The sequence below is a fragment of the Thamnophis sirtalis genome, unplaced genomic scaffold (assembly GCF_051295495.1).
Source record: "Thamnophis sirtalis isolate CommonGarterSnake01/CBP01778 unplaced genomic scaffold, rThaSir2_p1.2 scaffold_9, whole genome shotgun sequence".
NCBI lineage: Eukaryota > Metazoa > Chordata > Lepidosauria > Squamata > Natricidae > Thamnophis > Thamnophis sirtalis.
This window is the reverse complement of record NW_028261389.1, coordinates 71890083-71914901: the sequence shown is the minus strand read 5'-3', so window position 1 is coordinate 71914901 and position 24819 is coordinate 71890083. Positions and strand designations below refer to the sequence as shown.

Below are 24819 nucleotides of genomic sequence, written 5' to 3'. Positions count from 1 at the left end.
ACCTTCATCTTTTGAGCATAAGAATCTGGAGTGCCCATATCTTATTGAAGTAATAACTGTCTTAAAAGATGCAAAGGAAGCATACTCCATGGCTTGGAATCTGACAATGTTATCCCAAAGGTGCTTTTTCAAGAGGCAACTGGACTTTGTGGTTTTTCTCTAAAGGCGTTTTGCTTCTCATCCAAAGAAGCTTCGGTAGAGCTGGAGAAGCTTCTTGGATGAGAAGCGAAACGTCTTCCAAGAAAAACCAAGAAAGTCCAGTTGCCTCTTGAAAAAGCACCTTTGGGACATCCTTGACCGGGATGACCGAGAATTTCCGTAGAAACTGTCAATGACTTAATCTCTTGTCCAGAGACTGTTCCCAGAATTACATTTTCTTTTCTCAAACAAATTTGAAAACGGATTTTACATTTTTGTCTCTCGAAACTGGGAGATATGGGTGTTCTCATTGACCAGGACTGAAATCTCATCATCTTTGTGTTAAGAGAAAACAAAACATAGAAATGGAAGATAGCATTCCTCCAATTGATGATAGAGATGAATTCAAGCATGGTATTTTTCCAAGCCGGGACAGTACATTGATTGGGATGAATACCTGAGAAGGACAGGATACAGTGAATATTAAATGGGGAAAGCCACTCCTTCTTTTGTGACAGAGCCACTAAGGTATGATTAAAGGTGAAGGTAAAGGTTCCCCTCACACATATGTGCTAGTCGTTTCTGACTCTAGGGGGCAGTGCTCATCTCAAAGCCGAAGAGCCAGCGCTGTCCGAAGACGTCTCCGTAGTCATGTGGGCGGCATAGCAATAGCAGTTCGACTTATATACTGCTTCATAGGGCTTTCAGCCCTCTCTAAGCGGTTTACAGAGTCAGCATATTGCCCCACAGTCTGGGTCCTCATTTTACCCACCTTGGAAGGATGGAAGGCTGAGTCAACCTTTGAGCCGGTGAGATTTGAACCGCCGAACTGCAGTTAGCAGTCAGCTGAAGTGGCCTGCAGTACTGCACCCTAACCACTGCGCCACCTCGGCCCCGACTAAACACTGAAGGCACACGGAACTCTGTTACCTTCCCACCAAAGGTGGTCCCTATTTTTCTACTTGCATTTTTTAATTGCTTTCGAATTGCTAGGTTGGCAGAAGCTGAGACAAGTAATGGGAGCTCACTCTGTTATGCGGTGCTAGGGATTCGAACGGCCGACCTTTCTGATCAACAAGCTCAGCGTCTTAGCCACTGAGCCCCCTTAAGGCATGATTTAAAAATGTCAATTTTAAATATAGGCTATTCTGACACACGTTTCCAGTGCACAGGCAGTTTTAGCTTTAATGCTGGGGAAAATATCACCAACACAGATAAAAGTGTAACAGAGGGAGAAAGAGAAATTGAATACCAGAGCAGGTTCTGCCCATGAATTATCTTAGAAGGTGGGGAAGACCCCCTCCAATTGCCATAAGAATAATGTAAATAAAGTAAGAATTCCCTGGCATAGCACTTTTCCAACTTCCTTTGGCCACGAACTTAGTATAGCTCCTATTTCTTGTAAAACATATTTTTATGAGCAACTCTGGCAAACTCAAGGAGACCACATGGATGCAGAAAGTTTCTGAGGAAACGGGAGCAAAAGACGAGGCAACCTGACCTGTCCCTTTGGCAGGGGAGGCCTGAGCTGCCTAGCCGTGACAGTTCCATAACTCAAGCAGTCACGCATTTAACAGCCCCATAAACGAAGGAGTAATTTAAGCACACAACCAAATTGCACGGAGAGGGAAGTCCGCTAAGACCTCAAAAAAGGACGTTCATCCCACACAAGCTGCATTGTGTTATGCAAGTAGGTGAACATGGCTCCTTCGGGCTTGAGAGATTTCACTATACGCTGGAAAAGGAACCTAAAATCTTTCTGCTAGACAAATTCAGCTTTTCTTTTCTAAATGTCCTGCTAATGCACGGGTGGGATTGAAACATTTTAGCAACCGGTTCTCTGCTCAGTTGCTGGGTGACCGTGGCTACAGGGGCATGGCCTACTCGACCTCCTGCACCACAACCGAGAGGGGGGGGAGATTTTCGCCTTCCCCAGGCTCCAGAGGTTTTCCTCAAGCCTCTGGGAAGGCGAAAACAGCTTCCCCTGGGCTCCGGAGACCAGAAACAGGCCCGTTTCCGGACTTCCGGAAGGCCCGTTTTTCACCCTTCCTAGGGCTTTCTTCAAGCCTCCGGGAGGGCGAAAACGGCCTCCCCTGGGTTCCGGAGACCAGAAACAGGCCTGTTTCTGGATTTCCAGAAGGCTCAGTTTTTCCCCTCCCAGAGCCTCTGCGCGGGCCCTGCACTTACCTGGCAAGATGAATGGCCACGTGGAGACTCCTGGGAGGGGCGGTGTGGGGTGGGCGAGGCCAGCCAGTCCTTCCAACTACCGGTTTGGCAAACCAGATGCAAAATTAGCATCCGGTTCGCCTGAACCGACTGAATCCCATCCATGTACTAATGGATTTAATTAGGAGACTCTTCAACCCAATGGGGAAGCAAAATAAAAACAGGAGTTTTCAAAGTGTCATATAGGAAAACCAGTGGTTTTTTAAATAGATCTTTATTAGGGATTACTCAACAAGATGGCAGCTGATGAACAGAGACTCCTAAAAGTCCATTTGTCCACTACCTGAAATCTTTGCTCAAAAGGCCAGGGAATGATGGAGATGCTAACATTTACAAGGCAGGCCACAGTGAGACCGAAGAGGTTTGTCCCAGATTCTGTATGAACTGACCATATGCCCTCCACAATGGTTTTAAAACATTCTCCTTCTACATCAACTTGTCCCTCGAGGTCACAAGGTGTCCTAGAAATAAGAACTTAAAAACTACTACGGGTGGAAGGGAAGACAGAGATCTTGGCTTGATTAAAAACACTCTGCTTGATAACAGCGGTGATAAGCAAGCAGCCAAAAACTGTGAAAGTAGCCAAATGCCTGCCCTTCTAAGCAGCTGCACTTTCCCTCCGTCCCTGGAAGGTCTTCTACTCACCCTGAGCCTGAAGCTTCAAGCAAGGTCCTGCAGTCAAGCCTGAGAATAGATGGCCGGACGGAAACTATAACTTGAGCTCCCTGTCCGGTTTCATACAAAAAGGTTCCAGCCTCTCGTTCTCGGGCAGCAGGCTGTTCAGCCTCTCCATCAGTGGGACAGTTAGGTCAATGCCCATCTGGACACGGCGGAGGATGGCGGACATCTCGTTGACTTTCTGGATCTGCTCAGCATACTTGGCGTACCTTTTCTGGCGCTCTTGCATTAAAGTGTAGAGCGTTTCTACGGAAAGATCCATCTGTAAAAATAAACAACGGAAATAGCACTTAGCACCTCCCCTTCTATACCGCTTCACAGTGCTTGACAGACCTCTCTAAGCGGTTTACAGAGTCAGCCTATTGCTCTCCCCAAATCAGGGTCTTCATTTTGCCGACTTCGGAAGGCTGAGCCAACCCTGAGCCGGTCAGGATCGAACTCCTGCCAGTGGGCAGAATTAGCCTGCAATACTGCACTCTAACCACTGTGCTGCAACCACGGCCAGACATGAATTGTTAATTATTAACATGGGCTTTCTTTTTTCCTACAACTAGTATGGCAACCCTGATACTTAGCATGTTCTGACCGAGGCTTCCCAAGGGCATGAAGCAAAGTCCTGGTCCCAACAGTTTTATTAACTGACTGGGAATTCTGCTCATTCACATCCAGCAAAGTCTTTTAAGGGAGGATTTAAAATCACAGACCTTATCTGGCTTGGAGAGCTGCCAGGTCGATATCTGCAAAACTTGGCAAAGAGTCTCGGAAAGTCACAAACCAATTAAGCAAACTAATTATCTCCTGCAAACTCCATTCCCCTTTCGCTCCTCTTTTTTTCCTCTGGGAAGGGCCATTCATCGTCCACCTGTGGCCTTATTCCCAAGTTGACTCCTGTTCTTTAGCTGTTCCCTCTGCCTGGCAACTCTGCACATGCGCACGCTGGGAACAGGCTCCAACTGTTTGTCTGCCTCATTGCTGTCTGACTCCGAAGGCAGCTGATACCTGTCGGATGGCCCTGGCCCCCTCTCTTGCCTCCGACACAGAGCCTTCCCCAGACTCCAGGATTGGCCCATGTACCTCCTCACTGTCCGACTCTGCTGCCAGCTCTGCTGGCCACTGGCGGGCCACAACAATAACCCTGACAAAACGACCCTGGGAGGATTGTGGGAGGCCATATTGGCAATCACCATCATCATGAACAGATCCTATCCTGGCAATTGCCTATATGGGCATGGCCACAAAGACTATCCAGAAATTACCACTTATCCTGAAAGGACTCAAGAGTTTGCCCACATTGACCTCACTGCTGCATGAATTCCACGGGCTTCTACTTATCCACCTGGTGCAATTCAAGTTAGGATCACCTTTAAAGCCCTGAATTGCAGGCACTTTATCTTTGGGGTGGCTTCTACCTGAGATTTTGCCTGTTCCACCAACCTAAGGACGTGCCAGATCCCTTCCCTTAAACGTTGTCATCCTGTGGGACGTAGGCAGTGTGCGCCTTCTCAGCAGGGGTCCTTTGTAAAACTCTCTCACCTGAGAACCAGCAGGCCCTTACGCTCTTGCAGAAGGTGAGAGGTGAGTTGTTTGGAGACGTAGCAGGTTTTTCATTTGATTTTCACCGTTTTATTGTTTTATGACTGAAGCAGCCTGGGCTACGGTACATAAGATGGGCAGCTCTGCTTGTCATTTAAACAAACAGACAAGTGCATTCCCTTGCTGAATGTCCATCCCCCACCCTCCAGTCAAAACCCAAGAAGCTTCATGGATGAGAAGCGTCAAAGAAAAACAAGAAGGTCCAGTTGCCTCTCGAAAAATCACATTTGAGGACAATCTTAATGTACCTGGATCATTTTAAAAACTAAGTACTAACGATAATTAATTTCACGATCTCCTCAACATATATACAATCTGATCTAATCCGCATTAGCCTTTCCCAAACGCATTCTCTCTCCCAGAAGAGCTGGAAACAGAGAAAGCAAATGATTTATCGTCTCTCGTTTATCTTAAAGCCCTTTCAAAAATACAAATCCAACCCAGAGGTTCAGCTGTTTGACATTTATAACAAACTCACAGCAGGCCCAATTCCTGCTTGTACTATTTAAAATTGTGGCAGGCAGGAGTCTCACCACCAAACCATATGAAGTCATACCTTGCTGCTCACAAACCAGCAACCAGCCTCCAATGAGCAGCAGAGGGCTTAGGATTGCAAACAAAACCATCTGTCTCGTGTGCAAAGTACATCCGATCACATTTCTTCTACTTGATGTCCTATACCAGGATGTCAAACTCCGTGACCCGACAAATGCGCGCATGACAAAAGCGTGCCGACGAAACCGCAGCGCGAAAACTGCAACGTCATCAATGTGCCCACAACAGCGCGCCGACAACAGCGCAATTTAAGTTAAGGTAAGGGTTAGAGTTCAGGGTTAGGTTTAGGGTTAGGTTTAGAGTGCGCTTCTGTCGGCGCGCTGTGGTCGGAGCGCTTCTGCACTCATTCATCGGCGCGGTTTTCTCGCCGTGGTTTCGGTGGCGCGCTTTTGTCGGGCGCACTTTTGTCGGTGAACCATCAAACTCAAGGCCCCTGACCCACATCCAGACCTTAGATTATAAGTATTGAATAACCGATAAAGGAGAATTTATTATAGCTCAGGGTTGAAAAGAGGGATTCTTGGTGCTTGGTTGTACCCAGACTAAGTAAGACCATCAGCGTTAGTCAGTGATGAATAACTTTCTGCAACTTTCCCATTTTAGCAATAGCACTTAAGACTTCTATACCACTTCACAGTGCTTTACAATCCTCTCTATGCAGTTTAACAGGTTCAGCCTATTGTCCCCTCAACAATCCGGGTCCTCATTTTACCAACCTTGGAAGGCTGAGTCAACCTTCAGCCTGCCAGGATCGAACTGCTGGCAGTCGGCAGAGTTTGCCTGCAATACTGCATTCTAACCATTGTGCCATCACTTTTTGGGGGATGATCTGGACTTATATTCTGGCTGGGCTGAGACTGCATTGGCCGTTATTTTAATGTCGTCTCAACTCTGAATTCCTCCTCCAAAATTCATTTTGGAAAAGAGATGAACTCCCACTTCCTCTGGAATCAAGTCAACCCCAATGAGATTTGCTCACACCCTACTTTTTTTTTTAAATTCTAGATCCTTTTTTCCCCTGCATTTTTCCCATCAATGTTCTCACTGGATTTTTATGCAGGATCTCTCTAGCGTCCATTAAGAACGCTTGGGTTTCCTTCGATTGGAGCTGCATGGAATCTGGTCTCTGAAAGTTCAACCCCCTTCCAAAAAAGATAAACCTCCCCTCTTATTCTAGCCCGACCTATTTGCTTTCCATGAACTCTAGAAGAGCTGGATTCTCCAGGAAAAAAAAATAGGAAGCAATTTTCCAAGAGAAAATTGGATAGAGTATAGAGAAAGAGACATTATATATTTTCTATACCCTAGTATTATAAGCCTATAATTTTCCAGCTCCTCTGCTTCCGATAATAACAGCACATTAGTCATCCTTAGAAATCCTAGATGAAGACACAGCTGGAAAGCTGTTATATATAGTGATCATTTATCATTAAAGCGAATGCTGGGTTTATTCCAGCACATCAGGATGACTAATCCTTGTTTTGCTCCCAAGTACGCAATTTATCAAGAACTGTCTTCCTTCTCTTCTTACTCTGTTGTTTTTTTCCTCTCCATACAAACGCACCTTCTTGCAGATTTTAGAAATCAAGCTCAGTTTATACAAGCGAACTTGTCGTGAATTACTTTGTTTCAAACTTAGAAAGTTTGTGTAAACTGCATCTACTGTTTATTTTTGCAAGCTTGGCTTTTTTTTTGTTTATTTACATTAATCACGTTTTCCCACTGAGATGGCGGAGGATTTATTTTTCCCCCCTGAAGAGTAGACAGTTCAGAACAACTTTGCTCACAGGCACCAAATGGAAGAATTTTAGCAAAAGTATGTATTTTCAAGGAAGGGAAGGAAATGAGAAGGAGAATTAGGAGAAGGGAAAGGAGGGAGGGAGGAAGGAATACAGATTAACAGAGTTGGAAGGGACCTTGAGGTGATCTAGTCCAACACACAGTCCCAAGAGACCCTACATCTTTTCTGACAGATGGCAGTCCAGTCTCTTCTTGAAAGCCTCCAGCGATGAAGCTCCCGCAACTTCGGGAGGCAACTTCTCTTCCATTGGTTGATTGTTCTCACTGTCAGAATTTTTTTCCTTTTTTTAGGTTGAATCTCTCCTTGTTCAGTTTCCATCCATTATTCCTTGTCTGCCCTTCGGGTGCTTTGGAAAATAGCTTGACAGCCCCCCCCCCTCCTCTCTATGGCAGCCCCTCAAATATTGGAAGACTGCTATCATGTCTCCCCTGGTCCTTCTCTTCCCTAGACCAGCCATGCCCAGTTTCTGTAACTGTTCTTCATATGTTTTAGTCTCAAGTCCTCTAATCAACTTGGTTGCTCTTCTCTGCACTCTTTCTAGAGTCTCAACATCTGTTTATATGAGAAAATAAGGGAAGAGAAGGGAAAGAAGAGGGAGGGGAGGGGAAGAAAGAAAGAAAGAAGGAAGGAAGGAAGGAAGGAAGGAAGGAAGGAAGGAAGGAAGGAAGGAAGGAAGGAAGGAAGGAAGGAAGGAAAACTCTTCCCTATTCCAGATTCTTTCCCCTTTCCTCCCCATCTCCACCAAACATACACAGTGCATATTAATTTGTGAGCAGTAGATTGGAGCAGCCATTCTGGAATTTCATCACCAAGGAAAAAATAGAGAAAGACTGTATTTTCTCAAGCTATGTCACCTTATATTCGTATTGCCCAGTTCCAACTGGAGGATCGTGGACATGCTTACAAGCCACAATAATAACGTCATGCACGTTGAGGCACTATGATGCAAGTACTCTGAGTCACCAGCATCTAAGGTACCATTGTACAATTAGCTGCTTCACTGTTGATTTTGTTAAAAAAAAAAGGATTTTCTAAAAGCAACCCTTTGCTTCTTCTGAGTTAGAATTGTGCTGTAAAATAGCTATGGTCACCTCACAGATGCACCTCCTGTTTAAACAGTGACACAAGAAATGATTTAAAAGTTGCTCTGTGTGGAAAACTACAAAAAGCTTAAGCAACCAGATAAAGAAAGTAGCGGGTAAATGTTCAGACACGCTTTTAAAAGGAAAAACATACACACATTTTAAATTGATGTTTAAAAGGAAAAACACACACATTTTAAATTGATGTTTAAAAGGAAAAATACACACACATTTTAAATTGCTTAAAAGGAAAAACACAAACATTTTAAATTGATGTTTAAAAGGAAAAACACACACGTGTTTTAAATTGATGCTCAGTTTACATCTATGATTTCATCTTTCTAGTAATGTGCATTTTCTAGTTCAGGTAGTCCTCAACCTGAGCCCAAACTTTATGTTGCTACGTGAGAAATTTGTTAAGGGAGTTTTGCCCCATTTTACGACTTTTCTTCCCAGCTTTGATAAGTGAATCACTGCAGTTATCAAACTAGTAATACGGTGGTGCACTGAATCCAGTTTCCCCATTGATTTTTGCATGTCAGAAGGTCGCAAAAGGGGATCAAAACTTCCCTCCCCCAGGTCACACTGCAACCGTCATAAATAGGAGTCAGTTGTCAATCACCTGACCACGGGGATGCGGCAACGGTGGGTTGCAAATCCTGTTCCAACTGGTACGGTTGGAACGGGGCCGGCGGTATCCTCATGGATGTGTGCAGCATGTGCACACACAAGTACAGCGCGCGTCCAAGCATCTCTGTGATGCTCCAGCTGCTCAGTAGAGCGTCACGCAGGCACTGTATGCGCCATGCTCCTGCGCGGAAGCACAGAGGTCTTTAAACTCCAGTAAGGAGCTCTGGTGGGCCCTCCGGAGCACCATACTGGAACGGTATCTGGTCCTCCGGGCTGGCTCCGATACACCCATACCGGGGCATACCTCCTGCAACCCACCACTGTTCATAAGTGTGAAAAATGGTCATAAGTCACTTTTTCCAGGGCCGTTGTAGCTTCAAACTGTTACTAAATTACTTCCTGTGATCCATTCAATGGTTTAACAACCAAAGTCAGCTTTACTCCACCTGGTGCCCAAAATTCATGAAGGCTGAGGATCATAAAACTGCAGTCCAACACATTGGAGGGAAACAAGTCACCTAAGCATAAACGCCGCCCACAAGACGCGCATTCTCCATATGCTCAGTGGCCAATGCTGTCAATGACCTATGTGGATACACTTTCTTCTACTCATGTTACCAAAACATAAAAAGTGGCTTCTTTCTGCCTCAAGGCGGCCTTAAACGAACCCATCACCCTTCTGAAAGTTTGTGAAACTGTTCTGCAGGGGCCAATGCTCACAAGAAGCAAAAACCCAGAATGTGTTGTCGTTGTCTTGGTTTCAGCAAAAACCAGAGAGCAGCCAGGTGGAATAGAGTAGAGTAGAATATACAATAGAATATAGAATAGAATAGTTGGAAGGGACTTTGGAGGTCTTCTAGTCCAACCCCCTGCTTAGGCAGGAAACCCTATACCATTTGAGACAACTGGTTATCCAATCTCTTCTTTAAAACTTCCAGTGTTGTAGCATTCACAACTTCTGGAGGCAAGTTGTTCCACTGATTAATTGTTCTCACTGTCAGGAAATTTCTCCTTCGTTCTAGGTTGCTTCTCTCCTTGATTAGTTTCCACCCATTGCTTCTTGGCCATACCCTCAGGTGCCTTGGAGAATAGTTTGGCTCCCTCTTCTTTGTGGCAACCCCTGAGATATTGGAACACTGCTATCATGTCTCCCCTAGTCCTACTTTTCACGAAACATTTAATTAAAGTAATTTTTTCAGGGGAGCAGAAACTCAACATTTATACTATCCATCTTTTCCTTGTTCTCCTGAGTTATTGCTGCTGATGTCCTTAGATTTCTCCCCCTCCCATTCCACGCCCCTCACCCCAGTCCCACTGCACCTGCCCCGAATGTTTTTGGAACAAAAGCATGCAAGCCAGTTCAGTGAATGCAATGGTTTGTGTGTGAGTAACCCCCTCTATGAATCCAACATGACCGCACCTCTTTAATCCGCTTGACTAAAGCATTCTGGTCAAAGGCCACAGCTTCTGCACACTGGTGGAGGTGGTCCTGGTACCGGAGACACAGCTGTAGTACTTGCTGAGAATCAAGTTTTTCGAGTTTAATGTTGGTAGGCGACATCTGCCCACTAAGAAGACCTAGAAAGGATAGGAAAGAAACAGAGGCTAATTAAGGACATTGCCAAGAACCAAAGGATGGGAAAGAAGGGGGGGGGGGGGACAAAGTGTCCAAATATTATCTGCCTACATGGTAAGGTCACGGAAAACAGTATTTCTCAACCTTGGCAACTTTAAGATGTGTGGATTTCAATTCTCAGAATTCGAGGAGTTGAAGTCCCACGTCTCCCAAGCTGCCAAGGTTGAGATATGTTGACTTAAAACATTGCTGGGGTAACCCAGATAAGAGCTGAACCTTAACAAAAAAAATGTTTATTTTATGGATAGTGGCAAGGCAGTGATAATTCCAATGCATTCTGAATCTTCATTTCCACTCAGAATTAAATTGAAGATACATACAGGTTAGTCCTTGACTTACGCTCACAATTGAGCCCCAAATTTCTGTTGCTAAGGGAGATAATCTTAAGTGAGCTTGGCTTTTGCCCCACTTTATGACCTTTCTTGCCGTTGTTGTTAAGCAAATCACTGCAGTTGTTAAGTTAGCAACAGGGCTGTATTTATTTACTTACTTATTTATTTATTTATTTATTTATTAAATATATTTATATGCCGCCCAATCCCAAAGGACTCCGGGTGGCTTACAAAAAATATAAGAAAAAATACATAACGATAAAAGAAAACAATTTAAAAACAACAAACACCCTCATTCATTCATTCTAGTCGGGGCTGGACCTCAACAGTGAAGTCAACAGCCCCAGGCCTGCCGGAACAGCCAAGTTTTTACAGCTTTCCTGAAGGCCATGAGAGTGGGTATGGTCCGGATCTCTGGGGGTAGCTGGTTCCAGAGAGTCGGAGCAGCCACAGAGGGCCCACCAGCTGACACTGTTTGGCTGACGGCATCTGAAGAAGGCCCAATCTGTGAGATCTTACTGGCCGCTGGGAGGTATGTGGCAGAAGGCAGTCTCGAAGGTAGCACATTGCAAACCGAATCAGGCTACCCCATTGACTTTGCTTGTCAGAAGGTTGCAAAAAGGGGATCCTATGACCCTGGCACACTGCAGCCATCATTAATATGAGTCAGTGGCCAAACATCTTAATTTTGCTCATGGGACACACACACACACACACACACACACACACACACACACACCACCCCGGGGATGCTGCAATAGTCCTAAGTGAAAAAAATGGTCAAAAAGTCACTTTTTTCATGTTGTCAAGGACTACCTGTGCAGTTCTCTACACTTTTCTATTTATGACTCCGTAATCCATTAATCTGGGGTTGAGTCAGGGTGACTGGATGGAGCTGAGCACTGGCCGGAGGTCCTGCCTGACGCCTATGCGGAGTTTTCAGCATATTTTTTTTTCTTTTGCGTCCTAAGAGAGAAACTTCTGCCGCTATCTAGAATTGAACTCTCAACCTTCTGAGTGGGAGGAGAGCGTCTTCGCCACTAGGCCACCACATTGACGGAATAAATACTCTAGAGCAGTGTTCCCCAACCTTGGCAACTTGAAGATGTCCGGACTTCAACTTCCAGAATTCCCCAGCCAGCATTCGCTGGCTGGGGAATTCTGGGAGTTGAAGTCCAGACATCTTCAGATTGCCAAGGTTGGGGAACACTGTTCTAGATTGATTGATACACTAATGGTGCTTAATCAACTGTTCAGAGAGCTCAATGGGAAAATGCACTGGAAAATAACTGGAGAAAAGAGCTCCTTCTCCCTCGGGCCCAAGGAGCCTTCCCTCTCTAAACCAGAACTATAAGAAGCTATGATAACATATATGGGAGGTCAGGGTTTTGGATGCTAATTATTATTATTATTTTAAATAAGGGGGTGTCAAAGGTGAAAACAAGAGCAAGAGGTTTCAGGTTTCCAGACCCACTCCAATCCAATCATTACTATCACCAAAATGTGAAGAACAGCTCGCGATAACTTTTAGTACCAAAGGGGCTGAATTTTGGTGTCACAATTGCAGGATATTTTTCAAAGTCTCTGGAGGTGTTTAAAGGCAGAAATGGAATGATTATGTTCTCCAGAAGCCTCCCATCTCTACTTCCACCCTTAATTATGGGGAGGGGGGGAAGTACTCCCCCAAAGTAGCTATTTTGGCACATTTTAGCAATGCAGATTTGGAGTCAGGGGGGTAAGGGTTAAGGAAGACAGATGCTCCAAAGAGTTTCCGGCATATTTCTACCAGAAGCTTAAATAGAACTGATATAGCAATGTTTATTTATGCAGCATATTGAAGATATAAAAGCCCTTGAAGGAAAAAAATAATCAATTCAAACCACATCAGATTTTATTCCTATTAACAGACTGCTTTCATTTCCCCCTTGTTCCTTGCAGTTCTGTGCCTATTTATTTGTTTACATTTCTGATATTTACTGATGGAGTGGAAATAGCGTTACAGTGAAATAATTTTTTCCGAGCTCATCTTTCTGGCTGAAAATCAAGGAATTACCCCCAAATTCATCAACACTCTGGAAAAGATCCTATTTCAATGTTCTGAAAAGCTATGTAGCGGACAGAAGCCCCAGGAGACCACATTCCAAACCAAACTGATCTGTAAAAAGCCTTTTGAAAACACACAGCTGAAGTACGTTGGTTCCACAAAGCCTGGGACTATTCATAAATCTTTTTTATATAGAGACAACTAATAAATAACATGACTATTGTACAGGTGCGACCACAACTGAGCCCAAAATTTATGTTGCTAAGGGAGAAACTTGTTAAGTGAATTTTGCCCCATTTTATGACTTTTCTTGCCACTGTTGTTAAGTGAATCAATCATCCTGTTTTAACGATCCCATAATCCCTTATGGAGTGGAGTCTAGGTAACTGAATGGAGCTCAATGTTTACTGGCCGGATGCTGTTCCTGTCACCAGAGCAGAGTTTTTTTTCCAGCAGATATATTCTCTCTGTGCCCACAGAGAGAAATATCTGCCTAGGATCAAACCCACAGACTCCTGATTATGAGGCGAGAGCTTCCCCTCTAGGCCACCGCCCCACTCCTGTTCAGTGAATCAACACAGTTGTTAAATTAGTAACACGATTGTTAAGTGAAGCTTCCCCTTTGACTTTGCCTGTCAGAAGATTGCAAAAGGTGATTGCATGGCCCCCGGGATATTGCAACCATCCTAAATTTGAGTCTGATGCCAAACATCCGAATTTTGATGACGTGATCATGGGGATGCTGCAATGGTCTTAAGTGCGAAAATGGTCCTAGGTCATTTTTTTCAGTGCTGTTGTAACTTTGAGTGGTCATTAAGTGACCACCTATTTAACCATGATTATTTTGAGACGCTTGACCTGAGACAGTCACAACTGCTTAGACACTGGCTAGTTGGCTGTCACCATCTTTTATTTAAAACTATCAAAGCACATTTCAAGAGTTAGCCATGCCTGTAACCACAGTCGCCACACATGAATGGGCTGTCAGGTTTCCTAAAAATGCCCTAATTGATTCATGAGTATCGAGCCATGTTTCAATACAAAATTAGTCATTTATTAGGAGCATCATAGGCAAGGTCTTTTCGCAGTCAGATCTAGGCTTTGTTTGAGTTATAGCTCAGCTTCACCCCTGTTCCTTCCCTCCCTTCAGTCTGTGTCATAAATCACATTCCCCAATGCGGTGCACACACACCCCCACAAGCCTGCTGCAGTAATCTGAGATCCGACCTTAGCCAAAAGTATGCATGGAATGCCCCCCCTTCTCACTATGGCAACATTAGGAATTGACATGGGCATTCTACAGGTAGTTCTTGACTTATTACCGCCATTCAAAGTTACAATGGCACTGAGAAAGTGAGTTATGACTTTTTTCACACTGACGACCATTGCAGCATCCCCATGATCACACGATCAAAATTCAGATTCAATATCCCGGGGGTCATGCAATCACCTTCTGTGACTTTCTGACAAGTCAAGTCAATGAGGAAACCAGATTTACTTAACAACCGTGTTTGTTTAAGTAAGTGAGCCGAGGTGGCGCAGTGGTTAGGGTGCAGTATTGCAGGCCACTTCAGCTGACTGTTATCTGCAGTTCAGCGGTTCTAATCTCACTGGCTCAAGGTTGACTCAGCCTTCCATCCTTCCGAGATGGGTGAAATGAGGACCCAGACTGTGGGGGCGATATGCTGACTCTGTAAACCGCTTAGAGAGGGCTGAAAGCCCTATGAAGCAGTATATAAATCTAACTGCTATTGCTATTGCTATTTCTAACTTAATACCTGCATTGGTTCACTTAACAACTGCAACAAGAAAAAAGTCTTAGAACGGGGCAAAACTCACTTAAGAACTGTCTTGCTTAGCGACAGAAATTTTGGGCTCAGTTGTGGTCGTAAGTTGAGGACTATCTGTATTTCTGTTGCTCGGTTCTGTTAGTGAATTCCCTCCTGCCTTTGCTACTCTGACCATGCTTTTCCCTCCAGGAATTTTAAATATTTTAACCACATAGAATTCTTTAATACCTCTGTCATAGTGCATCATAATACATTCATCTTAATCACTCGGATCAATCAATCTAGGGTATTTATTCCATCAGTGAGTAGAGCTTTAAAAGAATGAAAACAGAAAGAAGCAAATGAATAATATACCAACAACTAACAATCGCTCACGAGTGATTCCAACGGAGATGGCTCCGCCTGAGATATCGTTGAAGAATATTAGGAAACTTCAGCTATTCCATAAACGAAGTGCAGTATGTTCTGATTATTTCATCAGTGATGTCTACCTTATCACATGCAAGGTCAGTCCATATTTCTTTCTGACCCTTGGGTAGCTTATTTTATTCCCCTGCAAATGTATCAGGAAATTAAAAGCTGTAAAATGCAGAGAAGCCCTCCAATAACAATTGCCACTTTTTACAGTGTTATACAGTCAGTATATCTGCTGCGGAGAAGGAAAACTGGCACGTCCAGCATCTGCTGAGCAACTACCTGGTCATAACACTTACAGACAAAGGCAAGACACCAGATTGCTAAAGACTACTCTATCATGTTTTCCACTCGCCTCCGTGGACAGGAGGTTGTCAGGCTTGTCTGATTATGTGAAAATATATAGCTGTTTTTCCTACCAAAAAGCCAAACCTCAAAGCAGCTATGGGGAGAAATAAGTCACTGAAAAGGAACAAAAATCATTGCAAGAAATGTTGAATGAGTAGCATCCCAGGCAGAACAAAGCAAGCAACAAGAGCAGGAGCAGCCGATTGGAGGGATGGAAAGCCACCTCTGTCTTCTTCCATGTTATATCGTTATCAAGTGCATACGTACCATATTTTTTGGAGTATAAGACGCACTTTTTGCCCCCTAAAAGAAGATGAAAATTTGGCTGTGTCTTATGCACTGAATGCAGCCACGTCCACCTTCTGGCCCCCACCCTTCAGCCTCCATGCGCCACGTTTCAGGCCTGTTCCAGGCTGCAGGGATTGCCACAGACCATCGCCCCCTCTGTGGCTTGCATTTTTGGCCTCTGCGCTTCACATTTGCAGTCTCTGAATGCTCCATTTGAGACCCCTTCAAGATTGTGGGGATCGCCGGGCACATTGCCGCCTCCGCGCATTGCGTTTTAGACACGCACGCTCACAACCAGTGAATGAATGTGCTGAAAGTGACCAGACTGTTTGCTAAGGACCTAGCCAGATGAATGTCGATGGATGCCCGTAGGCAGAATTTTTTTTTCTTATTTTCCTCCCCAAAAACTAAGGTGCGTCTTATACTCCGGAAAAAATAACAACAGTAATACAGATTCCATTACAACTTGATTCTACACTATTGGGCTCTTACTCCAAAAGATAAAAACAAGAGAGGAAGGATCAGGCCTCATGGTGACTGGATGGATCATGTGATCACCTTTTGACAAGCAAAATCAATAAGAAAGCCAGATTCACTTAACAACCATGTTACTAACTTATCAACTGTGGCAAGAAAGGTCGTAAAATGGGGCAAAGCTTACTTAACAAATGTCTCACTTCACAACAAAATTTGAGGCTCTCAACTGTGGTCGTCAGTCAAGGACTACCTGTATTCTGAAAATCCACTCCTGTCATAGAGTGGACTACAATACCTAAACCTAACCCAGAGTCATTTGCTTGAGATGGGCAGCTATAAAAAATAAATAAATGAATAAAATCCCTGCCAGTGTGTACAAGGGCAATTTAACTTGATAATCATTGCTCATTCAGGCAAAACAGTTATTTAATTCTGCTCAGAGAGGTGGGTATGTTAGGAACTTAGAGCAGTGATCTCCAGGATCAAGGACACCAGAATGAATTCAGGCTTCAGTTCTGATTAAAATACCGTTTATTTGGATGAGCAGGAAATCTCTGCATTCTTAGCTGCCATATCCGTTCATTATTTCCTGTCAAGACATGACTGGAGTTGAATGGCTTTTCAAATTCTTCTCATCTATGTTAACCAAGCATAAAAGTCATAATATTATTGATGTGCTTAAGTGGGACAGGGCAGGAACACCCAATTATCTCAGGCTACTTCCTTCGCCGGGCTGTTTATGTCTCCAATTATAGGCTTCCTTATCAGCTGCTTCAAACTTGAATCTGAAATGTCCCTGAAACTTCCCTGTAACAATTACTTCCTCTACCTCCAAACTAGTGGGGAGGAGGGGAGCCGAATGCCTTCCAAATTAAAATGTGCAAGTACAATGATGATACTGTGAAGATGTCCCAGATATCTGGGTGAACCAGTCCATCTGTAAACAACCGGGACAAAAAGCAGATTGTCACAAATTGAAGACTTGCTCCCTAGATGACAATTAAGTCAAATGGCCAGGTCTTCAATGAATAACAGTACTGTAAAGGATATATTAAGGGACGCGGTGGCTCAGTGGCTAAGATGCTCAGCTTGTCGATCTGAAAGGTCGGCAGTCCGGCGGTTCGAATCCCTAGCGCTGCCTAATGGAGTGAGCTCCCATTACTTGTCCCAGCTTCTGCCAACCTAGCAGTTCGAAAGCATGTAAAAATGCAAGTAGAAAAATAGGGACCACCTTTGGTGGGAAGGTAACAGCGTTCCGTGCCCCTTCGGCATTTAGTCATGCCGGCCACATGACCACAGAGACGTCTTCGGACAGCGCTGGCTCTTCGGCTTAGAAACGGAGATGAGCACCGGCCCCTAGTGTCAGGAACAACTAGCACATATGTGCAAAGGGAACCTTTACTTTTACTTAAAGGGTAAAACAGACATACTGTATACCACTTTATACTAGGCCAGTGTTTCTCAACATTAGCAACTTGGGTGAATTTCAATTCCCAGAATTCCCCAGTCAGCATTCGGGAGTTAAAGTCCACCTATCTTAAAGTTGCCAAGGGTGAGAAACACTGGGCGAGGCCTGATCTCTTTACAATTCTTACATCCAGGTGTTCAAAGCTTATTATGGCCTGCTAAGCTTGTGCTCCAATGTCCTGCACATTTCTTTGTACATAAAGTAAAAAACTAAACTGCACCATATCCTCCAAATTTCGTAAGAGGAATGTGAAAATTATTCAAGTCAAAATAATGTTTAAAAGCCCTGTTGTTTTTTTTAAGCACATTTTCAAGTCGTGCTGGAAAAACTGTTGTTTGTTCAAGGCGGTGAAATGCTAGTGTGATTAGTCCCAGGCAGTCGCTTTGATTTGATCCCGGTGACACAGCAAACCAGAAAGACCAGACTGACAAGGAAATACAAGGAAATCATCTCACTTTGTGAATGGTACCCAATAAACAACCCTCACTTAAGATCAATGAATGGATAACCCAGGAAGAAGGACTCGGAATGTTTCCTTCAGTTTTCTATTTTTTTTCTCCTTTTGAGACAAAAGCAAATCAGAAGAGCTTTTAAAAGAACCCAAATGTCACTGACATTCAAGGTTTTCATAAACACTGATTAAAATTAAGATCTTGATTCTTTACACAATTTGATAGCCGTGATAATATAACTAAAAGATCACATTGCTTTATGGGGACAGGTTCTCTGGGAAGAAACTGATGATATTTCAAATAGAAGAACATCTTTGCTACACAGCAAGTTTATGGTATATGCAAACAATTACATCAGTTGCACCTTGTAAAAAATGTGACTAGCCACTTAATCTTTGGCTCAAAATAAAGCGACTTCATTCTTTTAAAATATATTTTCCCAGGACACACTTAGCTGCAGTGAATGGTTTCTTAGGAGCTGAGAGGCCCTATATTGTTAGAAGTCTCCCTTCCCCTTGTTAAAAGTTCTCTGGAATGGACCAAGCTACGGGTCCAACTTCCCATACAGAGATTTGGAACATCTGTTATAAGCATCTTAACAACAAAGTGATCTGGCAAGGCAAGATTATACTCATCTGCTCCAAAATAAAGGCCAAATCCCAACACAAATGCAGAGTCCTCTATTTTAAAGTTTGTTTAGTGACTGCTCGAAGGTACAATGGCTCTCAAAAAAAGTGACTTATGATCGTTTTTCACACTTATGACTGTTGCAGCATCTCCATGCTCACGTGATCAAAATTCAGGTGCTTCGTAACCGACCCATGACAGCTACAGTGTCCTGGGGTCACGTGATCCCCTTTTGCGACCTTCTGACAAGCAGAGTCAATGGGGAAGTCAGTTTCACTTAACAACCATATTACTAACTTAACAGCGGCAGTGATTCACTTTAAAATGTGGCAAGAAAATAGGGCAAAACTCACTTAACAAATCCCTCCTCTTTTCAACTGGAATTTTGGGCTCAGCTGTGGCCATAAGGTGAATTGGGACCATGATTACTGCCATAACCCCATGCTTAACTTAGAGGTCATGAACCGACAAGGTAATCTGATGACCCGTGGCCGTGGGGTATGTAATTTGAAATAATCCAAGATCAAGAGTAACAACATCGGTCTTCAAGTTACATCCAAAACCTTGTAAAGGGCTATCACAGGCTGTTCACCACAAGCAGTTCCGCTTGTCCTTACAGCTGACTTCCTCATAAAGGCATATGCAAACAGTGTCTCTTGAGGTAGTGCTCCTTGTAACTACTAGAGTATCTACACCACCTTTGTGAACTTGGTGGGGTTAGAACACAGTTTGATGAAGGGGAAAGGGGAAATTTAGCCTCTGTCATCTCTTCCAATTGCATGATGTTTAATATCACATTATTAGCAATATTAAAGCTAAGAGAAAATGGACAAAGTGATTTTAAATGCAGCAATGAAAGCTGGGGCATTCAAAATACACTGGGTAATAGTCCATATTTAGAAAGAGAATTTTTTGTCAATGAGGTATTTAACAGAAAAGGGATCTTTGATTACATTTAAAGGAGATGAATGTGTACTATTCAGAATGAGTCAGAAGCATATGAAAATAAACATCTGTATTGATGATATACAATAAAAGAAAATGCAGACTTCTCTAAAAATAACAAAGGGATGAAATCATTCATATTTGTACGTATTTGGTACGACTGAGGAACAGGCACTCAGAAGGAATTGTGCAATAACAAATACAAGACTTAATGAAGGATCTGTTTAAATTGGAGCAGGTTATAAATACTTTAAACGTAAATAAATAAAATTTCAAGATGATCACAACACGGTCAAAAATGATGAAATGTGAATTTGGTTAAGTTAGCCAAAGCAAGATACACACAACATTATCCAAATGCGAAAACACTTTTCTTTTCAATATAACTTTTACTCTAAAAAATTAAACAAAAAGGTAAAAGGTTACATGAACGAATATTATAGACAGTAAGGAGGAAAAGTGAAAAGAATGTCAATCAATTTACATCAAATTACTCTTTTTTCTATAATCTCCTAGCTGATAACCCATGTTATCCCGGTATTTATTTATCCTAATCCTGAATTAAACAGGAAAAGCCCTGATTTCAGCAACAATTAAATTTAGTTACAAATGTTTTCTCTATGCCCCCAGAAGCGTCAAGGAAAGTGGGAGCCCCCTTGTGGAGTACTGTGAAGCTGTTACCATGGCAGTTCCACTGCGCTGTACAGTAGAAGCCATTTGGAGGCACAACAAGCTGTATCTTAACAGAAGACACACCCCGGGGGGATTAGGGTGTGTGTTCCGTATTTGTTTCCAGAGAGTAAGTCATTTGTGGACCAAGTTTGGTTGAGATTGCTTGAGGCGTTGCAGAGTTATGCTGGAAAACACACAAACACACACACACACACACACACACACACATCCTGTTTAATAATGAAAACCATATGTCACAACTTCATTTTTTTCATTTTCACGCAAAACATCCACAAGAGGCTTCTAGTCAGTAATGAATATAACATCTTTTCTAGAATCAAAGAATTTAAATTATCCATGTTAGCAAAATTGGTCAACTTCAACTTCACCAACCCTTCTTCCATAGTATGCAGTGTTAAATCTTTCCATCTCTATAAATACATTTTATAAATTTAGCTTTTTATTTAGATTTAAATAATCCTCCATGGCTTTTTCTCTCTCTAGCTGTTTATCCATTAATCATGAAGAAAAAGTTCTGGCTTCAATCGAATATTGATCTTTAAAATTGAATGCAGATAAACCTTTCCAGAATATTGTCTGTGGAGGTTTTCAGTCATCCAGGTCATGGTTGTCTCAAAGGTGCTTTTTCAAAAAGCAACTGGACTTCCTTTGTTTTTCCTTAAAGACATTTTGCTTCTCATCCAAGAAGCTTCTCCAGTTCTTTCCATTCATTGTGCCAGTTTCCTCATTTAAATCCTTCTCTTAAGCAGCCCAAGAAACTGTTCATTCTCCGTTATTATTTAGAACTTTTTATTTCTTTCTGAGCTGTGTTTATAGGAAATCTGTTATACACTGTTTCCACCCTAATCACTAATATTTTGTTTGGATATATCCCTTTGGGGGCTTGAAAGAACATCAGAAACAATAACACATGCATGCAAAATGTATCTTTATTTTAGATTCAGATTTATGGGCTGGTACGAATCATTTTGAGATATATCTGGGGACAATGAGAAATCAAATCTTACAACTTTGCAGATTTTTCTGAACTTCAATTCCCAAGAGCTGAAATAGCAAAAGAACACTGAGAGATGCTTGGTGCTAAAGCAAGTGTAAACCATTTGGTTTCGAACCCCTTCCAGCAGGAAATATAACAAAACTCCCCGTTTCTTGCATAAAATGGGCAGTTTTGAGTATTTTGACTCTTTCGAATTTTAACCAGGGTGTTTTAAGCTTGCATGGCCGCTTCAAATCATTTCTAAAATAATCAGAACAATCTGTTTCACACTCAAATAATCAGTTTAGCATTTGAAATTGGGACTTTTGTAGTTTAAAGAAGCTTTATGCTTGAAATAGTTCAAAGGAAACATTTTTCGCACCCTACTGGGTAATACATATTAGTAACATCTGGAGGACCATGGCTTCCCCAAGTCTGATTTAGATTAAGGCACAGCTAAACCAGAGTTTAAACGCAATGCAAGAGCTGTGGCACCTGATAAGCTCTATACTGTTAAAACTCTTATTGTCACGACCATCCACTAAAAGAAACAGGGCAACAGATTTTTCAATCACGGTACCTCAAATGGACTATTTTACAGAATGTGTCCCAAGACCAGGGATGACATTTGGGGAAGCTATGGCTACTTCAGTGCTTACTGGCTGCTGTTGCACTGTTGCTGCGATCACATGAAATTCATTTTCAACATTCCGTGACAACCAACAACCATTTAAATAGGAGCCAGCCGTGTGCAGCAGCTGCCAAAAAAGCCAACACAGTTCTAAACGGCATAAACAGAGGGATAGAATCAAGGTCACGTGAAGTGTTAATACCACTTTATAATGGTAAGGCCACACTTGGAATCCTGCATTCAGTTTTGGTTGCCATGATGTAAAAAAGATGTGGAGACTCTGGAAAGAGTGCAGAGAAGAGCAACAAAGATTAGGGGACTGGAGGCTAAAACATGTGAAGAATGGTTGCAAGAACTGGGTATGTCTAGTTTAATGAAAAGAAGGACTAGGGGATAGGATAGCAGTGTTCCAATATCTCAGGGGTTGCCACAAAGAAGAGGGAGTCAAATTCTTCCCCAAAGCACCCGAGGGTAGGACAAGAACCAATGGGTGGAAATTAATCAAGGAGAGAAGCAACTTAGAACTGAGGAGAAATTTCCTGACAGTTAGAACAATTAATCAATGGAACAACTTGTCTCCAGAAGTTGTGAATGCTCCAACACTGGAAGTTTTTAAGAAGATGTTGGATAACCATTTGTCTGAAGTGGTGTAGGGTTTTCTGCCTAGTCAGGGGGTTGGACTAGAAGACCTCAAAGGTCCCTTCCAACTCTGTTATTCTATTCTATATTTTTTAACATCTTCAGTTTCACACGAAGAATAGCTATCTAAAAACAAATACGTAAAGCCTAACCACAAATGGGAACAGCTGTGTGAAAACATGGTGGTACACAAACTCCCTGATCTATGCCAACAGAGCATTGGTAGCCTATAGCTGTGCTACAGTAAAAATACACTGCCTTTTATCAATCAAATAATCACAACAAACAAAACTCCCACGCAAAGCAAACAACTCTTGTGATGGGTAGACCTAGAAACCCTGTTTCCATGGATTGTGTTTGTCAAATTTGGAGCAGAGGGAAACAAGTCTGATGGATAATCTTAAGAAAGGCCATTGTGGCTACCCTTACGGCAGAGCAGAGCTACTGTGGATTGGATTCCATCTATCTGCAGGCCACCTAACCTTTAAATAGATCATTGTTGGTTGCAAAACCAGATGGAAATGCAGCCAGGAATCTGGAGGCTTAAACTATGGCTTGCTCAAGGATACACAGTCTTTCCAAAAAGAATTATGAAACCTTAAACAGGGAACTCTGGGACAAGCACTGCTATAAAAGTATATTTATACTACATCCTTCTAAGTTTGCAAAGGGGAAAAAAGGCTACATATATACGCAGCCATACACACACACATTCCTACTCAAGTAAAATATATTTATAAACTGCTTGTCTCTCAACCCGAGTTTCCTTTTACTTCCTCCTTACTCCTACTTGACGCCACTTCTCATATTGTGCTGTTTGTGTGGAAAAAAACAGGCCTGCTCTTGCCAAGGGTGACCTCAGCTCATTCTTATTTGGTGATACACAGGAGAATTTCACTCTAACAAACACTTGCAAAGTTTCAAAGCCCCAAGGTTATTGGCGGCCTTTTACTGTTTGCACTAGTTGCTTGTTTTCTTGTGATCTTTGATGGCTATAGGCAAATAAAAAAAAAAATCCGGATTGTTATAAAAGGTTTTAAAAGATACACCCTTTACGACGACGATGCCAATAATCTGAGTAATAATATGATTAAACAATAATCTGAAGCAAAAGCAGAAAACCCCCCAAAATACTGGGCAACCTTTTTCCCAATGATAGCTGCAAAAATGTAGCAAGGGCAAAGAAAAAACACCCCGCTCCAAAAAATACAAAATCCTTCCCCCTCCCAATTTTTTTGCAAATTTAAATGGTTATCCAGAGTTTTTTAAACTGGGACAATGACAACCAAGGGAGAGAATCAGTCACAGCAAATCAATGACCAACAAGAGCCTTAGCACACTAATTTGTTGAAGGCCACCGTCTCTCAAAATTGACTGTCCAAGTTAAACTGTACCACTTTCCAATTACTGCAAGCAGGAATATAGTTTTGGGAAAAGCAGTAGAGGCAATAATCAAATTGAGGCAAACACAACCTCAATTTATTGGAACATAAAAGCGTAACATTCCATAATAAGTGGTTTTCAGGGTCCCATGGAAACCACTACTTGATCTTCAGGTTGGCACCTTAGCCACCCAACCTTCATATCAATCACCTGAGAACCTGCAGAACATCCCCTGTGATGCCTATTGTCAGCATTTTCTTCCTAAAAGCATACTTTGCATCAACAAGTAGTATTAATCAATTAGTAACAAGGAGTCATTGTTGTATCTTGATTGTCTCTCCACGAGCAATCTGATTTCCTTTCAACTCAGTGTTTCTCAACCTAAAAAACTTAAGACTCAATTCCCAGAAAATTTAGTAATATTCAAGTTAGTCGTGGAATTATGGGAAGTGAAGATCGCAAAAAAAAGGCGTTCTTACGAACTCCTTGTGTGGAATTGCCCTTGAATCTTGGCATGAAGCTTCCCCTTCTTGCTATTCTGGTACCTTGTTTCCTTAAACTAGTGTTTCTCAATCTTGGCACCTTTAAGAGGTGAAGACTTCAACTCCCAGAATTCCACTGAAGTCCACACATTTTCATGTTGCCATGGTTGAAAAACACTGCCTTAAACAGTACTCAAGATTCTTGTGACTGTTCTGCTCCGAATTTATACTTGCATTCTCTCCAGTGGAGTCCCTGTGCCAAAATTCCACTTTCCTCCTATCAAACTATCTCCCAACCTTGCATGACTTGAGTAATTTGCGTTGCCTTGTCTAGCGTGAAAAAAAAGAGCAGAACTTCATTCTCTACATTGCTGGGGAATTAAAACAGATCTTCATGCTAGAGTCTGGCTTTTAAAGGACAAGAATGAGATGGAAAGAGACAAAAACCGTAAACATACATGATTAATAAAAAATAAACCTTGGGTCCAGAT

General features: G+C 42.5%; 1 protein-coding gene across 1 annotated transcript in view; it reads right to left on the bottom strand.

Annotated features, from left to right (window-relative positions):
* BORCS5 (BLOC-1 related complex subunit 5) overlaps positions 1 to 24819 on the bottom strand; it is a 34467-nt gene that overhangs the window by 2929 nt on the left and 6719 nt on the right. The window contains exons 3-4 of the mRNA XM_087722250.1: positions 10124 to 10281; positions 3010 to 3304 (exon numbers count right to left, since the gene is read on the bottom strand). Coding sequence (XP_087578376.1) covers positions 3074 to 3304; positions 10124 to 10281 — 389 coding nt within the window. The 3' untranslated portion in view covers positions 3010 to 3073. The remainder of the gene's footprint in view (positions 1 to 3009; positions 3305 to 10123; positions 10282 to 24819) is intronic.